The 19,814-nt window shown below is 35.4% G+C and overlaps 1 protein-coding gene across 6 annotated transcripts in view; it reads right to left on the bottom strand.

Moving 5' to 3' along the window:
* DACH1 (dachshund family transcription factor 1) overlaps positions 1-19,814 on the bottom strand; it is a 355,736-nt gene that overhangs the window by 97,612 nt on the left and 238,310 nt on the right. For 3 of the 6 annotated variants that reach the window (XM_074535516.1, XM_074535519.1, XM_074535520.1), the window contains 2 exons: positions 10,101-10,236; positions 7,686-7,820 (listed from right to left, as the gene is read on the bottom strand). In XM_074535516.1, coding sequence (XP_074391617.1) covers positions 7,686-7,820; positions 10,101-10,236 — 271 coding nt within the window. Of the gene's footprint in view, positions 1-7,685; positions 7,824-10,100; positions 10,237-19,814 lie in introns of all 6 variants that reach the window. The other 3 variants (XM_074535515.1, XM_074535517.1, XM_074535518.1) reach the window with 1 other exon arrangement.

The following is a 19,814-nucleotide window of genomic DNA, read 5'->3' on the forward strand; positions in this document are numbered from 1 at the left end:
TTAAGGCTTTCCAAAACTGATTTTTTGGAGTATTTTGAACAACTTAGATAAAACTTAAAGCCAGTTGCAGGTTATTAACACTTTCAAAGCAGTGCCTTCAAGAAGTCTCAAGTGGAAGACATTCTTAAAATTTTGCTGTGAGCTCTCTTTTCTGTAACAGTAACCATTAGAATAAAGTGGTACAAATAAAGCCTAGTACATAAATTTCCATTAAGCCAGGGCATTCACTTATGTGAGTTTTCAGGAAGAACATGTATGATTCCATGCTCCCTTTAAATTCACAAAACAATTATATGTTAAGTCTTCACAATTCAGTCCTTGGGCAGCTAGACATATCACGTATCCTTTTGTTCTCCCACAAAAAGTCAAACTAGAAATAACTACTTTAGAGAAACAGAACCCTATTTGATCACCCTCATGGTGCTATGGGATATACCCTCTCATAGTGGGATGCCATAACTTCTTTAACTTCATTCTCTGTAACATATTTCTCCTAGAAGTAAACACTAAGAGAACTGATGATTTGAAAATTTCAATGTGGTAGCATGATAAAATGCTCTAACATCTTATCAATGCCCATTATGTCTTCATTTAAGAATTAATTTAAAAAATCATAATGAGCATGCAAAATTATTTCACAGGGGTTTATAGCTCCTCTCCACTACAGATACAATAAAAACCATAAAAAACTAAAGACTATTCTAAGGTCTATTGCATGAAGGATACATAATGACCACTGAAAAGAAAGTTGGGGGGAAAAAAAGAAACTAAAGAATAAAGCACCTTTCAGAACTGTTTGGGGCACAAGGCATGTAAGAACAGCACACGTTAGGCTGTTTCAGTAGATTGAAAATGCATCAGATTCTGTGCACATGTAACTCATTTGAGCTTATTCAGAAAATCAGGTGTGTCCAAGACTCATGTGAGTCACTTTAAATGTGCAATAGGCAGTTTGTTTATGTCCAATTGGGCTGCATTGAGCCCAGTTAGCTGGGAATGTTTTGGAAGTGATGTGCACATATCCATCAAGTGAAAACTGCACAGCAAATCTCTCATAAAATCTGCCAAAACTACTATTACTCCAGCAGATAAAAGACCCCTAGTAGCAAACAAGTCTGCAGAGGAATGTCATTGGAGGATGATTTGATGAGGGTCTACAGAAATAATTTTATCCAATTATTTGCACTGACAAAAAAGCTTTCAGAAGTTTGTACAGCCTTTGTACTTCTTCCTGCCTACACATACTATTCACACCCTATTCAATAATATGATTTCTATGTAACAAAAATAGATGTTTTCCAGCTACTTAGCAAAAAACAACCCATTAAGAAAAAACTTCTGATTTTATTTTTCACCTTTGTAATCCATTAACTGTAATAGCTTTTAATGTACTTTTAAAATTCCTGAGCCTCTCAGACTGAGTGAAAAGATACATCAACAACCAAAGTGTAAAAAGGTTATCTTGGTGATACTGGCTTTATCAAACCTTTAATTTAGCAGATCTTTATTGTATTATCTGTCATAGGTCAAAAATTTGACTATTATCTTTTAAGGGTTTGAGAAGTCCTAAGTGATACAGAAAGCGTGAACTCAGTATCTTAAGGATTTAACAACCAATCTATTAAGATTTAATAAATAAGATTTAAGATGTGAATTGAGAATGTAGACTTGAAATGTGTTAACTGCAAATGTACTGGCATGTTGAAACACATCTAAGTATAATAATATTCTTGTTATATTAAAATGCAATATTCAGTCAAATAAATACATTGTATAAGTATCCCTCTGTGAGTATGCATCCATACAAAAATGAACAGATAAAATATGTTTACACAAGCAGCCAGGCTTGTGCCGATGAAATTTACTCTGTACATCAGCTGATAAGTATCCTCCTTAAAAAAGGGCATTCTCAGAAAACTAACTAAAATTGTAACAGATCAGGAATGGAATTTAAGCAAAAGTCTGGATCACTTGCTTGTTGACTTTGTCAGAGAGCAGCCCAGGTTGGAGAGAATTGTGTTGATGCTAAAAATTCCTTTGAGTCTTTCATATTTATAGAAACATATTCATATGTATTTCTGTATTTTTTAAGGTGAATAAGCATGCTATATTTACATTGTGCATGCCTTTTATGAGGATTTACTGCTGATAATACAGAATGAATATCTAACTATATAGGATGGCATACTTATCATTAGTTCCCTTTTTGATGCGTGAATGCTAACATGTCGGATCTCAAGATCTCAGTCCTGAGATGCTGAGCCTCCGAGACCACCTTGGGGGTCTCGGGAGTCCTGGAATGTTGCCAGAAGTGTCTGGTAGCTGGACTTTAGTCCTACACAGGAGACGACAAGGATGAGGGCTTCACCGGGTGAATGGTGAAGGGATTAGTTAATTAGAGGGTGAGACACAGGGTTTAGGATTTATGTACAGGGGGGTTTAGAGGAGTAAGATGGAGGAATTGGGGTGTGTCCTGTCCTTCTTCTTCTTCCTCTTCTCCTCCATCTTCTTTGGCCACGGTGGCACCTTTGGATTGGTTATTACTGAGAGTACACCGAGTTATAAGAATAGATGGTATTGGGGAAAAATGATAAATATTGTATACGTAACAAAGGGTATAAAGATACGTGGCTGCCCGGGAGGGCAGACACAGTGTGCCCATGGCTGACTGCTGAGCGGATCTTTGTTCGGCTGAAAGAACATCTTTTAGATAAACAATTAATAAACATTAAAACTAGAAAGAAGAACTGAAGCCTCTTCTCGTCCTTCGATACGCGGGCTGCCCCAAGGCCACCCCGGGCCTTTTCAGGCCCCTCAAACAGCCGAGATAAACCGGACATTTGGCTTCCCTGGGCGGACAAGAACCACCACAACCTTTCGGGGGGAGTAAACCGGACACTAACAGGAAACCCCAATTCTAACTTCAGAATATTTAAATTTTCCATTTTTAACTGAGGATACTTTGAAATTTTATCATTCTCTTCTAGAAAATATTAGCCAAAGGTCTAAGACTGATGTTGTCTCAACAGGGGGACATAAAATAAAAAGAAAGACAAACCCAGGGGCTTTTTCATACATGGATTTGATAAAATTATACCTTAATTGCTGCTGTCAAGAAGCAGTTATTGTTGATTACCTGAAAATTACTTGTGGAATTTCCATTAATATCCTAGTTTAAAGCTCTTCTGAAAGAAATACTTTAACTTGTTTTTGAGCATGGTGAGTATTTTATATTTTGCCATAGAAAACAGCATGCATATTTTCAGCAAGAGAGTGTCCTTCCCATAACATCTCAAATAACATATTCAATTGAAAATGTAAGCATGACATTCAGGCTTCATTTGCTGTTGGTGTCTATCTAAAAACAACCCAAATTGATGGAGACAGAAAATTCTAATCTGATGCCCTAAGGCCAGATCCAATAAAACACTTAAGCATCTAAATTTGGTGCTAAAGCAACAAACTTTTCAGTGGCTGTGCCCCATAAGGGAATCTTGGGCTGAAGTGAGCTGAGTTTTACATTCCTTTGTAAAGTACAGAGCAGGTATTGCTAGGCAGGTACCAGTTAGAGGGTGCTATGAGCAGCCACTGCCTCTGACAGCACCCAAAAAATGGCATGCAGCCACCTGGAGCTAGTAAGTAGGCAAACCCTGTCAGCAGAACTGAGCTATAAATTACACCTTGCATACCCAAAACAACCTGAGTCCAGGTCGTTAAGGGTAAAGGGATAATGTTAAAATATACTTTCCTCTTTTAAAAAAAGCACAGTTATTAAGGATAGTGCTCAGGAAATGTGCTCCACATCTCTAAGTATGGTGTGTTTGACTTTTAAGCCATTGGTTATTTTGAACTCTCTTTTTTTGAAGCACTTCAGATCAATGGGAAAAAAGAGGATCAGGATTCAGCAGTCTAGTCTTTTATGTTCTCCACTAGTTCCTCTTTGCTATCCATGCATTACTGAAGAGCTGAACAGGTATTCAGTTCCACAAAAAATACCAAAAATCTGCTTCTCAAAGCTTCAGACTGGGAAGGTCTGCAGGATGTCATATGTAAGCTGAACAGGAAAAGTGATGAAATGTACCTCACCAGAACTGAGGAACTAGACTCTTGATGTCACAGAAACTTGAAAAGACTTGAAGTCTTCTCTTAACATAGAAAACTGAAAGGATCCTTTCTAATATGAGTCCTATACTTCACATAAGCCCTTCTTGTTAAATCTGACTCAATAAAAACAAATGAGTATCATCAAAGAGTCCATATTTATAGATTACAAAATTAGGTGCTTAGTTTTGGCTGCCAAACACTTGAGCTAACATTGTGTACTTGAACTTACCTCATTCTTCCCAGGACCATTTGCAGTTCTACAGCCTTCTTTCAGTAAAATTGGAAATGATGCTGTCTTCTAATAACCAAAAACTTTGGAAATCTAGGGTAATTGACCTCTGGTGATACAGATGATGACATCTTGACGCAGAAGTGCTCTGCTGTCTTCCCTAGTCCAGACTAGGAACCTCACTGGACCACAAATTACCTTAGGAAACCTAAGTATCCTTCTTATGGAACCCAGGGCATGAGTAGAACTTCAGACCGGTACACTGGGTCTGGACCCAGCACGAAGCTAGGATGCAGCCAAGCTGGATTAAGCAGCTGGACAACGTCCCCAACACCCATGCTTCATTTTAACAATGAACATTTTAACATTGACAACAGAAACTATTCCCGTTTTCCAGCAACAAATAATGATCCAGAGCCTGACGAGAACTTTCTAGTTTTAACAGTCAGATCCACAGATCCTCATTTGATGGGTGGCGTCACAATAATAACCTGACCCAATGGAAGGTAAAGTCACTCACAACTCCACATACCAGAACCTGAAAGTATATTTTGCAGGCAGTCTAAAGGCAAATAAAAAAACCCCAAAACCACAAACAAACAAGCAAATGAAAACTAAGCCCACAAATAACAAACAAACAAAACCAAGCAAAAACCAAACCAAAAAACCTCAAAAATTAAACAACAACAAAAATAACAAAAAACCTAAAAAAAAAGAAAAAACAAAAAGAAAAAACCCACCAAACCATCAACAAAAAGCACCCCACAAAACGACAGAAGTTACTGGTAGCTTAAACTAATAAAAACTAATTTTTGTCATTAATAATAATTCTTGCTAGACTTTTAATAGAAATACATATGATCTTTGAAAGACTTATTCAGTTTGCAAATGCCAATGAACTGTTTCTAAATATATTACACCTTGTTGGGTGGACTGCTCAAATTAGCTCATTTGTACTATGTTTCTAACAAGTAAATGACATTTTTCTCCCACATCCAGCTCACAGATCAGGTCAAACAAATGGTTCACCCCTCTGACAAAAAATTTGTTATGTTGATCAGTTAGCTCTGTTATAACTTTGTTCCCCCTACAAGTTATCTTGTAACTTGTAACTTGTAACTGTCCCTGATCTCAGATAACTTCAGAGATTTTTCATCTTTTCCTTTTGTTTAATGGAAGAGAGGATAAAAAGAGAAAAGACAGGACCTTCCAGACTAGGATTTTCTAGGTTCTATTAAAAGACATTTTAGTTGCACCTAGTATATTTCTGCCAACAAAAGTCTTAAAAGAAAACACATTAATTTTTAGATGGTTCATGATACTTAGAGCTTTTGACTTCTATTTTCCTTTTTCCTTTCCTTTCCTTTCCTTTCCTTTCCTTTCCTTTCCTTTCCTTTCCTTTCCTTTCCTTTCCTTTCCTTTCCTTTCCTTTCCTTTCCTTTCCTTTCCTTTTCCTTTTCCTTTTCCTTTTCCTTTTCCTTTTCCTTTTCCTTTTCCTTTTCCTTTTCCTTTTCCTTTCTTCTCAGATGATGAAGGTGATGGCATTTTAACAATTAAAGTGCCACCACCTGCATGTGTGTTTGCATTTTTAAATATGGTCACAGTCTGACTGATTTCCAGGGGTAAAACAGTTTCAAAACCTGATTGCAAGCTCACAGTGACAAAACTAGATAATTACTATCTCCACAAATATCTGTAAGTCAAATCACTTGTTTTAATACAGATTAGATTAGTACTAAAGTTACAAGATTGATATGAGAGACATGATAAATATAGTCATGACAGAAAACAATTTTTAATTTAGTAACCCCTATCAATCTAGATAGCCCATGAATATTTACCATTAATTCAGTAGGCTGGAACAGAGCAGGGAAAAAAGAACAAAAAAAAAAAAAAAAGAAAAAAAAAAGGTGGTTTGACCTAAACAGGACTGAGGAAAAAAGAGAATTCTCAGCAGTTCAGCAGTTTTACTGAGAACAGATCTTGCAAAGACTGGGAAAACATATTTGGGATAGCATAATTAAAAAAAAAAAACTTTGAAAAACTGAATGATATGCAAAAGTATTGCCATTCTTAATATGTACTTCTCTTTGCAGAACTTACCAGTCAGATTACAGTTAAACAAGTAACTTCAAAGGTTGAAATAAAATCATTTATGGAAATTCAAAACAAACCTATTTGATCACATCATACTTCACAGCAGGGATACAATTTGCAGAGGCTGAGTGAGGGCATAGTGTAAGCAAAAACAGGTTGTGTGTGCAATGAACCAAACTAAATGGTTTATATAAAAGAAATGTTGTTTCCATTAATTTTTCTGGTAATCTTATTAAAAACACCACCTGTCCAGAACAGAATTGTCCAGGTTTTAATTTCTTTTCATATCTCAGTGTTCAAACACAAGACAGAGGAGGAATCACCTTATAGCTATTAAAATATGTCACAAAATGTCTTATTCTGAAATCTTCATAGCTACAGCAGTTTCTCCAGCTCTGTTTCAACATCTGGTTATTGTACCTTTTACTTTTTCTCTCGTTGTGCTCAAAGAACTGACTTTTCTGATAAGCTTAAAGAAATTTTTTTTCAAAGCATGCATTGCCTTTTAAGCGTCTCTTTAAAAAAAACCAAAATGTTTCCAGTCTATAAGACTTAAAAATCACATATATTAAGTGAATAAAACACAAAATGCACCTTTTGAAATTTTTACCACCACCCCACCAAAATCCCCTGTAAGAGCCCTGAACAGGAACTTGACTTTGAATACCAGCAGAGATGAAATGGTGTCATAATCAGCATAAGTGCATGTGGACTATTTACCTAGATCAAACACTTTGGTCATATACTCAATTAAATTTAAATCCCATTATATAATGTATACCAGCCTCATTTTATGCAATTCCCTAATTTAATGGCTTGGTATTAGCCTTTTTCATTTTTGCACACATGGACTAATTTTCATGGTGCTCAGCCCCTCTGGGAAGTAGGTCATTAAAGTCAACTGGACGGAGACAGAAACTTTAAATACCTAAACAGTGCTGCAGAAGGGTCAGAGTGGCAATAATAATGTAAAACAATTTTTGACTCATCCTGCTTTGCAATATTTATGAAATTTCTCCCTCATATATATATATATATATATATATATATATATATTCATAAATATTGGAGTTGACAAAATAGAACGATAATGAATATTATTATCCTGGTACAATTTGATTTGTGAAACTGAAAAAAAAATCAGCTAAACAAAAATCTCAATAAGGAAATTAAAAATCACAATTATAGTAATATGTAGCTACCAAGACAACACTTGTTTTACACTGAAGCAGTAGAATTAGAATATTCATGTTACCTTTCTCAATGTGCATTCTTTTTGTCTCATGTCCCACATCATGACCAGCCAGATCCCCCTCCTTAGGTCCAGGCAGGACATTAGGTGACAAACCCATCAGCATTTGGTTCATAGAGAGCCCGTTCTGATGGACAGCTGCTAGACACAAGCACAGGCAGAAAGAAATCAGCTGTCATACGAACAATACTCTTTTTTACTTATTTTACATCGCCTTCCTCTTAATTATACAAGAATTCTAACAATCACAAAGTTACTTAATTAGTGCTATCAGGATGCACAGAGAGGAAAAGTTTCTTCCTGTCACTTCTACTTTAAAACAATGCATTTTAAAAAGAAAGTTCAGTAACTTTGGATCAAGTTAGAGATTTGCAAATATGTTCTTGCTTATTTAACAAAAATTGTTAAATTTTTAGTTCATTGTACAAAAATGCTTGAGTACCCAACATTCCCAATATGCAGTCCCTAATAACTTCCTTAAATGAAGCATTGTGGCCTTTCAGGTGATAAACACTGTTTTTCCATATATTCTGTGCAACAGTAGAAGTGCTTATTTGCTCATCAGGTGGAAAAACGCTGTCTAACAGCTTTCAGTGACCCTCATGAGTCTCAAACACACCTCAGAAATTCATATTAGGTAGTTTATATTTCTATGCTTTTATTCTGGAAAAAAAATTGTCTTTTCGAGATGTTTATGCCATTTTTAGTATTTTTTTTTTTTTAGTATGGAACCAATATTCCTCTAGTAGCCATCTTTTTATGGCTGGCACTACAAAAGATGTACTTAAGAATCAGGTGTGATGTTAGCAAATCAGATAGGACAGAAAATAATTATCATATAAATAAATAAGTTATTGAAGTGATGCACTACTTAAGGAACTCTGCTAAGTTTACACAGAAGAAAAGAAAAAAATGTGCAAAGGTCTCACTCCTCTCTGTAAACTCTATAGTAAGCTGAACAGTATAATTTCCTTTTTTGTTAAAAAAATGAGCAATTCCTTACCAAAAACAATAAATATCTCTCAATTTAGATTTTGGGAGTTTCTGATGTTTTGTTGTTTTGGGGTTTTTTTAAGAGAATAATGGAAAAGAGCTTTATCAGTTGTAAACAAATATACTGTTCAATCAATTAAGAAAAAAAATTAATTCCACATTTGTGAGGGGTTTCTTCAGACGTTCACGTATGAAGTCTGCAGTGGGTTGATCCTGGCTGGACACCACATGCCCACCAAAGCCACTCCATCACTCCCCCTCCTCAAATGGACAATGGAAAGAAAATATAATGAAAGGCTTGTGGGTCAAGCCTGGGGAAATAGACAGGTCACAGTATATGGGATGCCAATTTAATCTGCTCTCTGAATTGTCCAAGTGATAAGAAAACAGAATTTTCAGCTTGTCATAGTCAGGCCTCATTTCTTTTCTTTGGTAAGTCATTTTTCATCACACACTAATGAAAGATCTCTCATCTGAAGGTCAATGAAGAGTCAGCTTCCTGAGTATAGGGAGAGCCTGAAAAGAAGCAGCCCAAAGGACACGTGTTGCATCTAATCAGTATGGCCACCTATTTCATGCAGCTATTTCATGGCCTTCTATGGGTGTGCCAAACCCTCCAGTTTCACCTACTGACAAATTCCACTGTGGAAAGACTATTCAAACACACAAAAACCTGCAACAGAGCAGTATTAAAGGGAATGGACAAGTGTAATATGAATTTAAGTACATATCCATAAAATAGCAAGCATTTAAAACTTTAATTTCCACTGCTGCGCTGGAATATCATAGAATTCAGAGTCTTTGCCATGTAATTTACAACCATATATGGAACTTTGATAAAAATGGCATCATCACTCTGGGACAACATAGTTTAATTTCACTCTGTCCCCTGTGAGCTATGAGCTATTCTTTCTATCATATTTCTCACCATTAAAAAAATTTTTGTATTTAAAAAATTTATAATGTATGAACATTTTTAATTTATTTAAACCAATTCTTCTTTTTACTGAGCAATTCTACCACATAAAATATTGCTTATGAAGTCAGATTCAATATAGAAATCAAAACCGAGTAACCAGATTAAATAAAATTCAATTTCTTTTAAAAATGTTTACACTATATGCATAGTTCTGAAACTAATCTAGCAAATTGCTTCCCACCTGCAATTCTGTATTTCACTGCTCATATCTATATGTTTAATATGACATGATGGCAGTTTATATCAGTACCTGTTAATGTAGCATCAGATATTATGGTACTGCAAACTGGGGAACTTAATGTTGGGAGATAGTTATTGCAGCTGAGCTTCTGAACAGGAAGCTCAGAGACATGTGAGATCTATTCAAGGCGAGGACACTGTGACCAGAAAAACAAGCTGCACCTCATCAGCTTTAGAGGGGCGGGAAGGAGAAGAATGGGACCTACGGATTCTGTCTGAAGAGCTCTCGGTCCGTGCGGGAGAGCTGGACACGCTGCTGCTCCGATGAGAGGATGGGTGGCTGCCAGGTCTTCGGCCCTCTTCAAGAGAAGGAGCAGGAGAAGGGCTGTCTGGAACACGTTCCTAGACCACACAAAAAGCCATTGAGAAAAAATGCCAATGTTAAACCAAGCCTCTCTTTCCAAACATCACTTCCCTAAACTGAATCTCCCTCTTAAATTCCAACCTATTCATTCCCCTGTTGACATTTCCAGGATTTGCAGAGCATTCTCAAGGGAAAGTTGGCAACTTTAGGACACTAGACCTTACATTTCAGCATGCAATGTGAACATTGCTCATCCTATCAGGCTTTTAACTGCCTTCTGGACTACTTTAAAAATTAAGAGGTTTGTTCACCATTTTGTTGTTGTTGTTGGTTTGGATTTCTTTTTTGGTTGGTTGGTTTTTACTGGGTTTTTGGGGCTTTTTTTTTTGTGGTTTGTTTATTTTATTTTTGTCACACGTATCATGCAGTTGAATTGGAAGTATACATTTTGGCTTACTGATGTTAGCCTTATGGGATGAGGAATTATGTATTTCTGTAAATAAATAAAGACCGGGTACTGTTGTTTTATCTCATGTTGACTTTTACTTCACAATTTAGTTTCGAAGAGGTTTCTTGAGCAACAAGATCTTTTGGAACTGTTATGGATCATAAATAAAATATAACCTCCTTATAGTACCTACATCCGTCACATGACTGATGTAAGTCTAAATGCCTATTTTTACCATGGAACACAAACTTGGAATGAATCACACTTTTTGGATGAATGTGGCCATATCACTTCAAAATGGGGAAAACCACCACTCATATTTTTCTATCCAGGGAAAGGCCTGGCAGGGCAGCCAAGAGGAGCTATGAAGCACTTCAAGAGATTCCTTGGTTTTGAAAACCAGAATGTAAGGACTGTGATGGTTTGAATTGCATATCTGCTGTGTGAGAATTGTTAGTATGTAGCAGAGAGATGCATCTGATATTTACCCAGAAGTCTGACACAGACAATACAAACAATAATCAAATGGAGATGAGTGCAGAATAGTTCTTTCTAGAAAATTCACAGTCTTTCCCTGCAGTTTCCTTTTCACTGCTGAAACTTCTCAAGACTCATTGCTAAAGTATGTGAGAGTGAGGCTGTTTTGGAAAAATAGTGATAAAAATAAATAAAGCCTATAGAGGAAATCTGTTGGAAGGATTGAAGATATTAAACTAACTTTTTTTTTGCTTGTTTTTCTCCTTTTGATAACTGAAAACCTGACTTATAATGAGAAAAACAATGAGTCCAAACCACCAATCAACAAACAACTGCATACATTCAACTCACTAAAAGCTTTTGGTAATGAAATAATGCATTTAGTATACATGTGTAATAACACAAAAAAACCCTTGCTGTTGCAAATGTATTTTCTTGAAAAAAACAGTACATTCCTCACACAGAAAGGTTCTTTTCAAGCAGTCATTATTTTATCATGCCCAGTCACTAGATAAATATTTATTTCTCTGAATGCATTCCCAAGAAATTTTGCAACATCCTCAACTATAGTAATCAATAGATTTGTTCAAGGTAAGTTTCATAAAAAAATATCTGCTGAACTTGAGATTCTGATTGCAAAGGGATTCAATGAGCATACTGCTGGAGTGGGAGGAGATTTTTTAGAGCAATGTTGTAAGACATTTAAGTGGATTCCACTTTAACAGTCTTAGGTTTTTAAGTCAAAAACCTTGATGAGGATAGCTTAACTGCATCATAGCTCTAGGCTTATTATGACTTTGATTGTGTTTATATGTCCATGAACTGGGTATTCAAGAGGAGGATTATAATGCAGATGTTTTCAGAATGTACAAGATTTATTTCTTTAGATTTAGGAGGATTTAAGCATGCACAGTGTACAGATTTGATATAAATTAGAACACGGTATATTTAATCATTCATTTAAAATATAATTTCACTGTTTGGCATACAATGTATTGTTCTTAGAAGGGTTTCATTAAAATGAAATCCAGTGAGCACATAAGATTTGAATACAGAGCTGCAGAGTAAATTAATTTATTTAAACAGCTTAATTTGTTTATCCTATTTATTTATGTGTGCTTTTACAGAACGTATTATGAGATGGAGCGAGCAAAAGGAATGCACAGGACAACGAAATATAATTACTGTACAAACAAAACAGATAATGAGTTTTATTCTCATATTATATGACATAGACAAAATCCATGAGAAAACTATATATTTTGGCGTTATCAATACTCTTTTATTCCAATAAAACATGGATTGAACTACACAGAAATGCAAAATAAACTAATTTAGTACCTTAACTATTGTTTTATATCCCTGCTTCATAGTTCCACAATCAGCAATATAGTCTATAGCAATTTTTTGTGTTTAACAAATTCACTGCCATAATAAATGGCAATGCTACTAATAATAAATTGAAGTACTCTGTAGTTGTAAAAAAGTCATAGTAATAAACTAATGGTACTGGAATATCAATGTGTCTTCCTTAACAGAGATTTTGTGTAGAAAAGATTAATTTGGTTTGTGGCAAAATATTAACTTTAGACTGCATTTAAAATTTTTCATAAAAGGAACCGTTCAAAATTGTGTTTGTTAAATAATGCAGATCAGAGCTATTTTTTCATTTCTACAGCATGCCACTTTCGTACAAGTTACTCTACATGAAACAGCAAAGAAATAGAACTTATTGACTTAAAATCCTAGCAACAGATATCACCTAGGATTCTATTCACTGCCCAATATTTTTCCTAAAACTTGCCTACTCACAGAGGCAGATATTTCTGGAGAATCTGGTGTATAATGCTCTCTCACTACATTTTTCCTCCATTTTTTGCTTCCCTATTTTTTTCTACAGATAGGTACATGTAAAAAGTAGTGTTAACAATTTAGGTAATATGCAGGAATTCAGCATCTGGTTCACCAGTGATTCAGGATTGTTAAGACTCTCAGGCAGGCATCAGAGGCTTTACTAAGCAGTGGGCAACAAACTCTTAGGGGCCAAATTTGAAGCATTCCTTCTCTTGGTGATCTTCAAAACTTGATCCAAATCCTGAGCATGTAAGAATCTGGCATTTACCTCCTCCAAAAATGTTCCTACCACAAAGAAATTTTCACTCTAGGGAACTTTAACGCCCTTTCTTGTACTCTTATTCCAGTGACAAGTTACACACTCTCAATATCAAGTCCATTTCATAAATAACAAGTTTGTTCCTGTGACATTGAGTATACTATTTTATGCTGTTAAAAAACAGGTAAAAGATTTCAGTATCAGAGATTGTAACACATGAGATTGAGGTTATCTCTAGAATTGAAATCACCCCAGTTTTGTTCCAGAATACTACATAACATTCACAAAATCACAGTCTTGATCTCTTTAAGTAAAACAGGAGAGTTTTTATGTATTTATCAACTTTTTTCTAATTTCTCAAATAGGCAAATACTGCAAAATCTTATTCTGAAAGTTATTTTAAGTAACTTTTAAAAAATTAATTATCTTAATGCATCAATAATGCTATTCAGAAGACCAGAAATACTTTCTTCCCTATATCACATCTTTGTCCATATATGAGGTCACAAAGCTAGTTACAAAATATTAATTTCTTTTTTTGCCAATTTTATTACTGCTTCAGCAGCATGTTTTCACTGTTTGAAAATTGCTTCATTACCAAAAGCCTTCCTCAAAATACATCAAAACACAAAGCTGATGAAGTTCAGCTGTTGCATCACTATTGAAGACATGTCAGGTAATATATGTAGGAATAATACTTCTTCTCCTAAGAGAACAGAAAAGTAAGTTGTCACCACCTCAGTTTGTCCATAAATATTTATTCTTTGTCATTCTTGTTCCTTAATAACAAAATTGTTTACCATTTCTGACAAACTTTGAATACATGTTCTTGCAATAACCAAACCAGATTTGCATACACAGTCTTCACCTCCTGGCTATTTGTCTCCTACAGGTATTTAGTCTTGGCCTTTTACTATGTTCTAGTTTACTTTGCCTTAAAACTCATCTCTTGGGTACAGTACTCCTTTAATTTTAGTCATGGAATGAGCTCTAGACACACAATTAAGTCTTGCTCTAAAGGTATATAATTTTTTAACTGTTCAGTTGTCTTGCTCTTCTTCAGTATTGAACAAACTTCCTCAAGGATGTTCGTGCTTTAAGTCATTGAAGTGCAAGAATAAAGTAATTTATTTTCAAGGTCATACTTTTCATAGTTCAGGTAACTTTTGGAATTGTTTAGGTTGGAAGAGATGTTTAAAGGCCATCTAGTTTCAGCACACTTGCCAGGCAGGGACACTGTCCACTACAGGAGGTTGTTCAGAGCCCCATTCAGCCTGGCCTTGAACACTGCCAGGTGTGGGGCAACCACAGTGTCCCTGCACAGGCAAACTGCATGCTAGGCAAAGTATAAATTACACAAACTGTTTTATACAGTCGTGATAATATTAATAATCAGCATCAGCATCATCTTTTAATCAGGAGTGTGAGAGACTGGACTGGTGAATGACCCAAACAGCAGCCCACTTGACCACCCAGGTGCAGAGGGCACACACTCATCACTGAAGGCTACAGCTGGGTGTTGAAAAAGACAAGAAAGGAGGCTGGCAAGATGCAAATCCTGCCAATTTGCCATTGGGCTAGTGCTTTTTATCATGTCTCTGCCCTTTTCATAATGGCTCAGGCATGAAAACTCAACTCAGGGAAAGTACTGGGACATTCACACAAAGTCTGAAGGTGTTCACCATTCTGATGGACATAAGTGACTCAACTGTGCTGACAGGAGAGGCAGCTGTGGCATCCCCAGAGGTGCCATGGATCATGAAAGACTCCTAAAGTGTCCTGTGATCCACAGCCTTATACCACTCAGTGTGAAACTCCCTACCTCAGGAGTGGAACCTGGGCATTCCCACCTGAACCTAAGCATATATAACTGTGGAACTTTGGTGTTTTGTGAGTTTTTCCTATTCCTGACAGATCAAGGCAGCCACAAACACTTCAGCCAACAGATATTGAAACTGCAACAGTCAATTCTAATTATGAGGTCCGTGGGTGGTGATATCTTTCTATTCCTTTCCAATTTTTAAGTGTTATTTTTATGTTTTCATATTGGTATATTATTACATAAAATAATAACCTAAATGGCTACACATGTGCTCCCCCATTGCAAACAAAGTGTTCTAAAATAAACTCTCCAAGTGTGTATTTAAGAACACAGATTTGTGGTTTTTTTCATACGACATTCAGTGGGGTTTTGCTCCAATCTGCCCCAAGGAATCTATCAATAAGAACCTGCATTACCTTCACCTTTTGGGGTGGCTTGTAGCAAGGAGTAGCTTATATTATTTCCAACCTTTGTGGGAAGACACCGGTCTTCCAAGCCTTTTTGGTGGTAGAATTATGAAAATCGCTTTCAAAACTGATCAAAACACAGATTTCTTTCTTCAGTTTCTTACTGACTTATTTTGAACTTGTGTGAGATGCATTCCAGGAATAACTTTCTTGTAAAATGTCACATTTAATTTGACATTGCTTTAGCTGAATAAGTGTAAGAAATTAGTTACTTGAAATTAGTTAATGTGTATTTTTTGCAAACAGAACATTGTATTTTTACAGTTTTACTTTTTCATTCCACTTTAGTCAAAACACTATGGTGCTCTAAATGAATATTTAGACTCGGGAAGTGAAAAATTAAATGGACTAATAGTTAGTTATTTCCTAACTTCCTCAGTCACTTCTATATTTGTTATCAATCTGAGTGAATGCTATAAAATTTCATTTCTATTTCCTTACCTGCATACTATCTGGCTTGCTAAAGATCTTGCTAACTTCACACTGATGCACATGACATCTTTCTCATCTTGTTCTTACAGATCCACTTCTATTCCCAATCAAAATTCAGGAGTTTTAATATTTTGTATTGTCATTAATTGCACTATTATTTTAAATCTTAGATGTCTTACAAAGAAAAGAATCCATGATGTTTACATTACATGTTTTCTCTCTCTGTGAATACCTCAAACTTATTTATCTTTTGGACCAACTGAAGTTGATTTCTATTACGTTTTTTACTTCCGCAATTTTTCATTGTACCTACTTTGCTCTTCTCATCCCAGGAATACTGACAAGTGAAAGCATAAAATGAAGAAAGAGATCAACTGAAAATAAGACTGAATTGGCTTGAGTTTTAGTGTCCTGTTTTCTACATGTATTATTCCAGCAGAAGTTAACTGAGAGGAAGCCAAATAGGAGACTTCCAAGTAATCCTTTAACAGTACTTGCACAACAAGAGATCTAATTCTTGGAAATCATGAGCAGTACGTAAAGCACAATGACCTAGTCAGGAAGTGCGTGTCAGTGGATAGGGCCATTACAGAGATTAAAAACAAGCCAGCAAATAAAGTTGATCCCTATCAACAGAAGAGAGAGCTTGGTTTTACCTTCACAAAGAATATTTCTTCTAACAAACAAAATATCCTTCTAAGGTATACAAAAAAACTCCATGCAATAGGCAAATACATAGACATGCAAGAAACTCTGTTCCAATCAAATTAGTAACTTCTTATTGGCAAGCTGGACACACTTTCTGATTTTTTTTTCTCCTGATTTCTCTGATTTTTTTTTTCTGTTTTTTTTTTCCTTTTCTGAAAATCTAGCCTTACTTGTAAAGTAAGCTTAAGAAGCATCTCTAGGAATTCACCCTTCAAAGTAAATCCAAACCACACATGTATTATGCCCTAGAAGTCAGCAATACCCATCTCATCCCTTGCACCTGACCCCATGGCCATTTTGTATCAAGTCAATCTCACACTACACACATAGCTAGCTCCCTGTTACACACCAGAACATGCAAATTTCCGAACATAAAGTTTGCACTACTTTCTATGTGTCATGTGTAAATACATATTTTACATGCCACAAGTTAATTCATATGAGCATATGGCTGCTATTAGCTTCAAACTGCACCTCAGAAACATGCACGATAAAAGAACCATAGGATCCTCTATTATTAAAAAAAATAAAAAATTCCAAGTTACAGCCTACCATATTTAGTTAGCATCCTCTAAGGTCATTATATAAAAAGTGTATTAAAAGCTAAAACAAATAATATTAATCATATAGATAGAACTAATTAATGAGGGGGAACACAGTGTCCTCTAATATAAAGATAGTTAAGCCATAATAAAGAAGGTCAACTATACTTTGACCTAAGATCTACTCATTCTAAATGAAAAAAAAAAAAAAAAGCGTGCATATACACAAGTTATTCTAAGGCAGAGATTTTCTCTATTATGTTCAAATTCCTACAAATTAGATATCATATTCTCTGCAGCTAAGATAAAATTAAGTGTTATTTGAATTACATTATACTTAAAAATTCATTGGTATATTCTAATTTCCATGTTTGGTTTCTTAACAAGTAAAAGCAATTGTTTTAGGAGCTGATAGTCCTATTTTTATTCTAAAATATTTATTGTAATAAAATTACATTTTATTATTTTAATGTTCTAAATCAAATTTCTCCTTACATACAGAAGAAAACTTGATCATACGTCACATATCAGATAAAGAAGAAATTAAAGTAGCTTCCCTCTTGCCCTTTTACACATTCAAAAAAGCATTTTAAAGTAGTGTTAAAATTTCTGGTTTGAATGCACAATGCACTAATGTATCTAAAAATAGTAGGTTATCTGAAAAGTCAGGTGTTTTTCAGGTTAGGCATACAAAAAGGGTTTTTCTGCCAATTTGGAACACAATCAATTTTGTTCTCATTCCCTGTCTGTGAAAGGCGTACAGCATATCCAGCTTCACAGGAATGCACTGCCTGCATAATGCTTTTCCTGTAAGACACAGAAGCGTCCATAGAAAACTTCTGCTTTCAACACAGGATTCAAGATTCAGCTCAGTGAAGTGAACTTGCCCTTTTTCCTCTCAGAGTCTGTTTCCTTTCAGGTATGCTCTCTGGACTTGCTCACCACCCATCTGATATGAGACATTAAACTGTACTCTGTTCGGCCATTTCTACATGGCAGAGATGTATTTCTTCTCTTTGGCTATTATTTGGACTTTTTGGGAAAAAAATCACAGAAACACGAGTCTGAGTTGGAAGGGTCCCAGAAGGACCATCAGGTCCAGGTCTTGAGTGAATGGCCGATATGGGGATTGAATCCATGACCTGGGTGTAATTAGCACCAGGCTCTGACCAACTGACCTATCTATTATAGGCAAAAAAAAGATAGGAACATTAAATTGCATCAACAGGAGCACACATATTGACAATGAAAAATGAAAAAGTGAATGAATTCCAAAATTAAATTTCATGTCAGAATAGTCCTATAAACAGAGTTATTCTAAAAAATAAAATCTGTCAGCAGCTACTTTTGTTAAATAACTTAACAGTAAATTTCTGCTATTGGATCACAGGAATATATCTATCTATATCTATCTATATATATAGATAGATTCAAAAAAAGGTAAAAAATAGTGCAACACAACCAGTGCTATGATAGATGTGAGGAAATTAGCAAAGTTTAGTCTGATATATCCATCACACAGGGCAAAACTACTGTGCCACTGCTGTCTTCACATTTTCAGCTGGACATATTGGTGTCTTCTGTTTTATTCTTAATTCTTTCTGTAAGTATTAGGCATATGTAGATAAATTGCAGTTTTTGATTCTGGCATGCTGCTGCTCTGTTCTAACTTTTACAATGTAATTTCAAGTTGCTATTTTTATAAAGTATGTCCTTTATATTTTCATATATCTTTCTGCTGAGTGGAAAAAAAATTGATGTAGTGAAACTGCTAACAAGCTCAGCCTTTGAAACCACAGGCAGGTGATGAAAGCCACTTCATGTCTAAAGCATCCCCAGGTCACAGCTGTCACACTCACTGCAATTCATTGTTGTCACAATCTGCTGTCCCTGCTTGTTGTTGCTCTCCTCTTATTCATCCAACTCATATATCTAAACATTCCATTACAAAAAGACATCTAATGCTCGTCTCATGTTCGAAAGGGCACCACACTCTTCTGAAATATAATTCTGAAGATTTTAGGGCTCAGAGTTCACTGCCAAATCTAAGGTGTTGCTTTGTAAGGCTTCCCTTGTAATTTTGTCTTTGTCTCATCTCCTGAATGCAGCAGGATAAAATGTTTAGTTAGTACATGATCTCAGCTTTATTCCAACATCTTATCATGAAGAAATGAAATATTGCCCAGTAATAGAAAGGCATTTGAAGCTTTGTGAGTTTAAAGATAACAGCGCTAGCTGTGAAGTCAGTGAATTGGAAGGAAAGGTCAGCAAGTCATCTACTGTGGCACTGTTCACAAAGGCAATCCTTCTATCCAATGAACCTGGTTCTTCATAATCTGAAGACTTTGATTTTCTAAGACTTAATTTTGTTCTTTGTTACTTAATTAGATATGGTTACTATTGATTTACTTTTCAGAGTCGAAATTTCTCACAGGCTTTCTAACTTTCAAGCAGACTTTACACTGGCAAACATGCTGTACTCTAATTTCAAATCTATGCTGTTGTTTCAGGTTACAACTACAAACTCTGAGATGAGTGATTCAAAAACTTTCCAATTTGTGGAAACATTGACACTAAGGAGAAAATACTTCAGTAAAATTAGGGTTA

This window comes from Zonotrichia albicollis, chromosome 2 (genome assembly GCF_047830755.1).
Source record: "Zonotrichia albicollis isolate bZonAlb1 chromosome 2, bZonAlb1.hap1, whole genome shotgun sequence".
Lineage (NCBI taxonomy): Eukaryota > Metazoa > Chordata > Aves > Passeriformes > Passerellidae > Zonotrichia > Zonotrichia albicollis.